At 40.1% G+C, this 9,490-nt stretch overlaps 1 protein-coding gene across 1 annotated transcript; it reads right to left on the bottom strand.

The window, feature by feature from the left end:
• Positions 1-1,770: 1,770 nt before the first annotated feature.
• Positions 1,771-9,173, bottom strand: LOC111333765 (uncharacterized). Its single transcript, XM_088741350.1, has 8 exons — positions 8,960-9,173; positions 8,460-8,858; positions 7,306-7,455; positions 6,791-6,904; positions 6,222-6,347; positions 5,023-6,036; positions 4,728-4,839; positions 1,771-3,725 (listed from the first exon to the last, which is right to left on the bottom strand). Exons 1-8 carry the CDS (start codon positions 8,985-8,987, stop codon positions 3,644-3,646), a joined length of 2,025 nt encoding a protein of 674 aa, XP_088597476.1. The 5' UTR covers positions 8,988-9,173; the 3' UTR covers positions 1,771-3,643.
• Positions 9,174-9,490: the final 317 nt, after the last annotated feature.

Genomic DNA, 9,490 nt, shown 5'->3' on the forward strand with positions numbered 1-9,490 from the left:
CGAGGGGTCTGGTTTTGGGACCTGGGGTTCGTTTCTTAAAAGTTCCGGTAAATTAACGAAATTTAAAGAATGGAGAAGCAGGCTCTGGCTCCTTGACGAGTCCATTTTGTCTCTTTAGCCTATAGTTTTATGTAAGATTTTCAAAATTTCTTAAACCCTCATCTTGAATGGAAACATAACAACTTTGCGAGGACTTTTGAGGAACGTTCCCCGGGGCGGATGGATGTGGTGTTTTAATAGGTAAAGTGGTCTATTCCCACTATTTCGTTGGTCAGTTAGCAACAACCCAGCCCAGGAAAATAGATGGGTACTGGTGAATTGTCAGGGTAGCCTAATAAAACCCAGGGGGGGGAGGGGGAAGCCACCTTGCGATAGACTAGCATCCCACCCAGGAGGGAGGAGTGATATTCCTAGTCATTTCATGGTAAGCAACACGGGATACATGTAAGTTCCTGTGGGGTGAGACACAGACTTTACCCTAGTTACCATGCTTCTCGCGAAAACGGTTGTCGGTGGAATGCGTACATCAAGATGTTTCAGTGCCGCTCAGACCCAGCTAAAAATGTTACCACAGCCCGTAAGACTTCTAATGATGTCGGTGAAATGTTAAGTGTCACACTGAATCATAGAATTGGAAATTGTGGGGATCTTACAGTGCGGATATCGTTTCAATTTATTAGCATTCACGAGAATACCTCGCGCCTTGAAATCTTTCCCGCTTGAGGGATGAAAAGCATACATGTCACTCGCAGTCCAGAACTAAAGGAATCCTGGTGCACTCTCCAGTTGACAGTGGTTGATTTTCTAAGCTGAAATTGCGTGACTTGTACTTAAATAGTCGAAACTGGCTTTATGTAAACGCTGTGTTCGTATGTGACACCTTAACGCGAGCAAAAGAAGTGTAATTTGAGTTTAAAGAGAATTAACACCGCCCCCATATGGCAAAACCTTCCTAAAATTGTTCCTGATTGGCCTAAAAGACAGCATGCGTTGGTCGAAATTCCGTGAGTTTCCGCTGTCTTTTTTTTCTACTGTACAGACTGCGTTGCGCAACAAACTGAACCTAAATCTATTTCTAATATTTTATTGATGACGAGATTGCAGGTGGCTGTTTCGCATGCAGACAAATACAAGCCGAAAACCTTAGCTTAGTCGTCCGGTAAAAAACCACAATCTTGAGTAACAGAATTATTTAAAGCCTCTTCCTTTAATTTTTCGATACATAATTATTTGATGTAGGTACAGTTCCCCGATAGACCCTTCCCTATTTGTTAATGCCTAAAACTTTTTCGTTTATTATGCCTTTTGACAAATTAAAATAACATCCTGCAGGGATCAATTCGTACAAGTTAGGACTCTTTTCTCCCGGGGTGACAAAAAAACAATTTTTCTGCAAGAAATACCTAAATGTCCTTCACAAAAATGTGCTTAAAAAAAGTCCTCCTCCAGGTAGGCGTAATATTGAGCATATGTTTTAAAAAAAATCTAAAAACATATTGTGACGATAAGTTTTCCGCGAGGGAAAACTGAAATCTCGCGGAAGGCGCAACAATAATGGGAGGAAACTAGCTCTGTAGAGACGACTCGGCAGCGAGAACGGGAACTCGTCATGATTCCCTGGTACTAGCGACCTCTTCGAGCGAGTTTTTACGCACGTCAATGAGGAGACAGTCTTTTGGTTCCACAGTAACCTTTACTCTAGGCCAGGCCAACAACTGACATTACCTCTAGCCCCTTCAGTTTAGTAATCTGAAAACCTTTACAAAGTACTTACTTAAATATTGAACTGGTGTGAGGTTTTATAGTCAAATTGACAATATTTACTAAAGAACTTAAAACTTCTCTTTGAAGCTAAATGATTTATACTGAAATATTCGAAAATGAAAGAGCAGGCTCAAACTTTAGACCATTAAAAATAGGAAACTTAGGTGAGAATTCACAGCTTTGATATTGAAAATTTACCCATGGTAACCACAACATTACATATTTACATTCATATAACGCAGATTTCTATTTAAACGATAGAGTGTTTCTGTCGAGGAATTATCGGCTGATAGTTGCCCCGCGGAAATTTGATGTTCTTAAAACAAATATGCTACAGTTATGCACAAATGAGGACTTGTCTCTACTTGCTAAATGGCTAAATTGCAACTACTTAAAAGTCAACTCAACCAAGACACAAGCCATGGTCCTTGGATCGTCAAATTACAACTTTGACCTATCATTGGACAATAGCAATATCGAAATAAAGGACGAACTCAAATTGCTTGGTGTGACAATTGACAGTAAATTACCATACACTACTCATATTAAGAATATCATTAATAAAATACATGCCAAAGCTGGTGCTCTTAGAAGAATACGCAACTTTATCGATAGTAAAACTGCTATGAGAATATATAAGGCCTAAATACTTCCTCATTTTGATTATTGTTCTCCTCTTTTTGTTGGGCTGTCAAGCACCTTATCTGATAAAATTGAACGTGCACATTTTTATTTACTTAGAACATTATTTAAATTTCCTAAATCAATTGAGTATGCTGAGTTATTAAGTCAGCTTAATCTTGAATCTATTAAACAGAGACGATTGTCTCAATCACTAGTTTTTATATTCAAGGGATATCATAGTGAAGGACCAATTTATATCAACAACTTATTTAAAATCAAACAGTGTAGATATAACCTTAGGGGTAGTGGATCCCGTATGGATCAGCCGGCTCCCAAATCTCCTTTTGGGCATCGGTCCTTCTCTTATATTGGTTGTCGGCTGTGGAACAGCCTTCCTCAAGATGCCGGGGATGCCAAGAGCATTACTATCTTTAGAAATCAGTTAACTAAGTTAAATTTGGATACCGAAGTTAATTGCAAATGCACCTTCTGCGCTTGATTCACGCCTTCTGCGTTATCTCAATAATAGATTTTATTAGCCCTTAATCTGCAATATTTTTAGCTTGTATATTTCGGGCATATAGCATGTATTTTTTATTTTTTTTATTTATTTTTTTTTTTTGGTATATATTTTCTCAAATTATTTATTCATTTATCATATTGTAGTTTCTAATTATATTAGCTAGTATACACGTACATTTTTGTAACGAGCATCTTTTTGCTCATCAATGTTTCGTGTTTAAATAAAGTTATACTTACTTACATAGTTCCGAGACATAAACACTCTATTGTCTTTATTGTTCACCACTAAATTTTCTTCCGCGCCTACAGCTTGTCACAAATTTCGATAATTCGCAACCGTACATTGGCTAAATAATACGTTATACCTGTCAGAATTGAAAAGTCACTGTTTTTCCGATCTTCCTAACTTCGCGGCCGTCAAACTATTCAAAACTTTTCACGGATGAGTACTATCAATCCAGGTATTTTCCGCGGACGGGCACTATCCATCCGGGTATTTTCCGCGGGCGGGCACTATGGGCTGATAGTGTCTCTCCACGGATGAACACTATCGCGTCACGCGATCGATTTAAACCAATAAGAACCGGAGAAAATTTAGTGGTGAACTATAAGTGGATCCTAATCAACACTCAATAGATAAGTTCTCGAGATGTATACAGGTAAGTAATCGTTTTAACGTTGGTCTCAGAAGACTATGAAATGCTCGAGGACCAATAGTAACCTAAAAAATGGTTCAACAGGGGCAGCTTGCTCCCGCGTGGTTCCCCACCCACACCTGACGGCTTTTCCGAACTGCTTTTGCTTTTCTTTTTGTCCTGGGAAAAATAAAAGCAACGACTATCAACACAACAACGATAAACGTTTCGGCAGCGCCATCAATAGAGAGATTTAACACCGCGTTTACATGAAACGTGAACGCCGTTTTTCACTTTTTCCGGTTGCACTTTGCCGTTTCCACGTAAGAGTAAGCTAGCTACTTCGCGTTTGCCCTAATGCGTATCATTTTCTTCCCCTTTCCCCTCATAGAGTAGAAGTTTATTGCCGGGAAAAAATATACTAAAACCATTTCCTGTAAGTCGTACAAGGGTAGATGAAGTTTTATGTCCAAACTCCTTCAAATGCCGAAGTTATGTGCGCTGAAATGTTCACGCTATTTAATATGAAACGTGAAAGGCAAGCTGACATTTGCAAACGCGATGCAAAATCTCTCTATTGACTTTAACCTGACAAGAAGTCAATGGTATTTCTTAAAATCGCAGTGATAGTATTTTTGACTGAAACTTGTAATTTCTTCATTTCCTGGAATTACTTTTTAGACGCGTTGGGCGTTTGCCTCCTTTTTCATTTCAGTTCTAGCTCCCGCAGAAAAATTTTTGTATATATATGACGTCCTCTTATATTAGGGATACAGGGGAATTATTTGACGTGAGTTGCCGCTGGTAATTTGAGATTGCTTTCAAAATTTGATATCGCATGCAGTTATAATCAAGGAGTAAATGAAGTAGCTAGGAAAATGTCTGTAGTTGGCCACAGAATAAAACATATTTATAAAAGGGCTCTTACAGGTCAGAAATAGTTTAACGTACCCATCTTGAGCTGCTTCTCTATATCAAGACACCATTCTCACCCTCTCTTCCAATAATTATTATTCAATCCAGCGAAAGTTACGGTGGTTCATGCATTTCGAGTGGTTCACTAATACTTCAAATATCTTTGCTTTGATCATGCACTGTGCTGGGCCTAGACAAGAAAGAATGCTTGGTCCTTAAAAATTAATCAGGTTCGATCAGAAATGGAACTGGTTTGAATTTACCTACCTGGACTTTCGGCACCTTTTCGCCCCAAAAAACCCACAACTTGTGGTATAATAAGATTTATAAGAGGTGTAGCTCCTTACGTAATAGTACTGAGTTTTAAGGCTGCAATCAGCTGTTGAAAGAAAATTGATGAAAAAACAAAATCAGTTAGTGACAGCTGATAGACGTAACCAACTTTTTTAACTTTTGCATCACTTCTGATACCAGGGCTCTTCAATACGCTAAATATCCACCATCCGCAGCGAAATCATGTAGGATAAAAAAGCAGGAATACTTCATGTAATAAACTACTTACGTTTACAGCTACTTCCAGACATGTAGTAACAGCGGTTACAGCGACAATTGTAGGAGCCAATGGTATTCACACAATAGGCGTTGCCGTACGAGGAGCACGAATGGCTTCCTGTTGTACATTCGTCAATATCTTGACAACGCGAACTCGTGTAACGAGGAGTGAAACCAGAGTTGCAACGACATTGATATGAGCCTATAGTGTTGACACATCTTGAGTTTGATGGACAGCTGTGTGATCCTACAGAACACTCATCGATATCAACACATGTGCTGGATCCCTGGTTTCTCCAACCCGACACACAGACACAGCGGTAGGAGCCGGGAGTATTCGAACACCGGGAGTGCGATTGACATCTATAAGAACCCTTAGAACATTCATTAATATCAACACAAGTACTGGATCCCTGGTTTTTCCAACCCGACACGCAGACACAGCGGTAGGAGCCTGGAGTATTCAAACACCGTGAGTTTGATTGGCAGCTGTAAGATCCCTCAGAACACTCGTCAATGTCGACACAAGTGCTAGGACCCTGGTATTTCCAGCCAGACAAGCAGACACAACGGTACGAGCCTGGAGTATTCGCACACTGTGAGTTTAATTGGCAACTGTAAGATCCTTTAGAACATTCGTCGATGTCAACACAAGTGCTGGGTCCCTGATTTCTCCAACCTATCAAACAGATACAGCGGTAAGAGCCTGGAGTATTCGAACACTGTGAATTTGATTGGCAGCTGTAAGATCCCTCAGAGCACTCGTCAATGTCAACACAAGTGCTGGGACCCTGGTTTCTCCAACCTGCCAAACAGATACAGCGGTAGGAGCCTGGAGTATTAGAACACCGGGAATTTGATGGACAACTGTGAGATCCCACAAGACACTCGTCAACATCGATGCAGGTATGTGCACCTCGATTTCTCCAACCAGACAGACAATTGCAGCGGTATGAACCAATAGAATTGACACATGACGCCTGAGCTGGGCAAGCACTAGCATTCTTTTTGCATTCGTTTACATCTGCAGGCAAAAATACATCCTCGCTTAGAAATGAAATGCACAAAACCATTTAAAACCTATGATTTCAACTACAAGTTCTAAACAGTCTTATTTCGGCTAAATGGAGAAATGTTTTTGCCTCCTTTAAGTAAAGAGCTCTTCCTCGTTGATTTCTTCTGGCCTACTGAATAAAAACGTTTAAAAACCTTTGCAGCTGACTTTTCCGTCCCCATGGTAACCAAGTTTGCACGTACAAATGAATGCTCCCTTAGTATTGGTACAATACGCTTTGCCATGGCAACCATGGTCACCGTTGCTGCACTCGTCAATATCTAAAATTAATGAAACCAGAGGAAATCAGTCTTGTCTACTTTTTTGGTATGAAATGGTAATCAGCACTTGAGATGAACAACTGCACAGTAACTACTAAATTCATGCTTTTTATGTACAATAATCCGCTGATGCTATAGTCTGTGTAAGATTGTTATTCTCACTCACTCGTTTCTCACGATATAGTCAATTATGATGTGAATCGCGACGTTTCGACTGCATACTGCTAGTCTTCATCAGGCGGTAAGAACGACTGATATATTTTGAGTTCCCATAGTGTAACTTGAGAACTTAATGGACAGAATGTTTGGTTCGCCCTGTTTGTAATCTCGCTGAGCGTAATTTTACGTTTAGATCCGGAAAAAACCAGTGAATTCCTATAGCATGGAAAAATTTTGGGTTTAGAACCATTGCACAATGTAAACGTCTCCAAACGTGAATTTACCTTTTCCGCAATAGTTTCCAGTCCATCCAGTTTTGCACCAGCACAAGTAATTCACTGGATGATTTACACAGCTCGCATTGTTCACGCACAGATGCTTGATGCAGTAGTCAGCAACTATGCAACAGTAAAATCATAGCTGATCGTCTTATCTTTCTTTATATTGCCTGAAAACCTACTAATTAGGGACAAGCATAGGGTTGGTAAGCCCCGAAAGAAAATAACGTGGAAACCCACTCACTTAATATGCTACTTTACCCCTATTTTACCCCTTGAACACCTCTTCTTAGACTAAGATTATGCGTGAAAAATATCCTTCATAATGCTGAGGCCTGGAAGAAACTATTTGAGACCCCAAAACAAAATTTGCATCACAGTTCCTTGAGTTGGCACAGTTTCGTCAGTTCCGTCTATCTAAACTCCTTTGATAAAGAAGTAGCCCCCCTTCCCCCCCCCCTAACCAATTCACTTTAAAGATACCCCATTCCGCCATAATTGAACGAAAAAGCCAGACTTACCCTCCGTTTTCATGTCACAGCGAGCAAGAATGGAGTTCCCAGATCTGGTTGCATCCAACCAATAACTACTGCTGACCGCTTGTCCTCCTTCGCTCGCCTTGATCTCTGAACACGAATCAGCAGGCAGCTCAGGAATAGAGCCGAGGGAAACTGAAAAGAGGAAATATTGATTTGTGAGGTTAGGAACATTTTTTCGGGTCGTTTTGACGATAACTTAGGAAATTACATTGATGACCTACGCATCATCCGCATATGTTTTGCCCCTACTGCCGAATGTATGATGATTCATCACAAGACAAGAATCTCGGCCCTGTATTGAGGGTCCGAAGAAAGAAAACTCAGTATATCCAGAGTGTCGGTAAGTTATTCAGTGTTCTGTTATACATCAAAATTCGACCGCGAAAAGATATTTTCTCTAAGTGGGCTGCTTCGTAATTTAGTTGCAGCTTTAAGGTGCACGACCTGGTTACACGAGACCCGAAAGTTCAATTTGTTGTTTCCCTCGGGAGTTGGTTGGTTTTGTTCACCTTCGAGAGTCGACAGTTAGTGAGTTCTGACGTCACAAGAAAATAATGGGACCTATTATTTTCTCTTGGTTTTGGTCCATGAAACTTGACACATACTCCTCCACAGGAACACATAGTTGAGTTGGGAGGAACACAAATTTATTTGTATCGGCAAAGTTTAACCTTTTTATTGTTCACTCGCCTATGATGATGTAAAATCCTGCTTTCAATGGTTCGTGCTACTTTCACTACCAATGAACCCTTTAAGTGCAGGGATATCTTGCGCATAGTTCTGTATATAAGCTCTCAAACAGTGTCTTTTCGCCTAGCTCTTCCCTCTACTTCCCTTTACCGTTGACTGTAACTCTAAATTAAACATGACCAGTTAAATAAACGAATGCGCGCTTTTTGACGTTGACTCGTCCTAATGAAACGCCTCTCCGGCAGGCTACTTAGTACTTCATGAGTTGCCGCCACTAGTACGGCGTGGTGATTGTGTATTGTAAACTGGGTTTAAAAGGTTTAAAGCCTGTGAATTGCATTTCCTTTTCGTGTTTATCTGACCTCACGACACTCAATTTTTTTGTGGGCTTTGCACCGCGTGGCCTGCTCGGTGAGTGAGTGTATTTTACCAGATTATTTCCTTACCTCTCGGTATCCTCTCCATGTAATATCTTTCAACATCTTTTACAAAGTCCTTCGGTCTTGCCTGCTTGGTTCTGTTGTTTAGTTCACAGATGTCTTTCAGGAACATGAAATTATAGCTCTGGCATCTAACGTCAGATAGGCACGCGTCTCTACAATCCAGTGACTTGGGCCACGTCTTGAATGTCTTATAGGTGTGTCCCTTTAGCATCTTCTGATAGATAGAATAAGATCCTTTTTCGATTCCACACTGTTGAGCCAATACGATATTGCTGCAAATCGACGTAAGCACAAACACGACCAAAAGTATCCAAAATCCTTCATTGCCCCCCCTTTGACATTTTGGAGGCGGAGAGGCTTCCTTCAGGAGGGCTGTAAATGGTAGAAGAGACATTATATCATCTACGATAAATGAAAAAAAAAAAAAAGAAGAAGAAGCCATAAGTGACTTTCACGATGGTTACAAAAGTAAATGAATGTTTACACTGATTTGTATCTCTCACAATTTAAGAAAGATCCCGACGTTTTCATTGCTCTGCTGCCAGTCCTCGTCAGGAAATGAGGTCGAGATGGTTGTGTCGTCCGCGCTAGTTATAAGTATAAGTAGCCCGTTTCTAGTCTCATGCATGTTGCACAATCATGGTGTTTAATTTCAAGGAGAAGCAGTTCCCTTATTGGTCAGTTATGGGGACGCACGTAATAGCAGAGGTAACGTTAAACAGTCTTGTTTGTTTGTTTAGAAACTTGTAAAGAAGAAACTTGGCAGTATAATGAAAATTAATAATTGAATGGAAAGTTAATACATCCTGCAATTCCTTTATTTGCTCACGGAAATTACTGGTACCGCGATAGAATCGATCGTATTTCAGTGGATTTAATATAACAGTTTTGGTTCCGGTTCTTATTGTTAGGTTAAGTTTCTAATAGTCAGCTAAGATTTTCGTTCAGAAACTTTGTAGGATACTTTTTAGGATAGAAATTTTACAAGGGATAATCTTTTTGGTTCATTTCAAACTGCTTTGGTAACTTGATAT

Source organism: Stylophora pistillata, chromosome 12 (assembly GCF_964205215.1).
Source record: "Stylophora pistillata chromosome 12, jaStyPist1.2, whole genome shotgun sequence".
NCBI lineage: Eukaryota > Metazoa > Cnidaria > Anthozoa > Scleractinia > Pocilloporidae > Stylophora > Stylophora pistillata.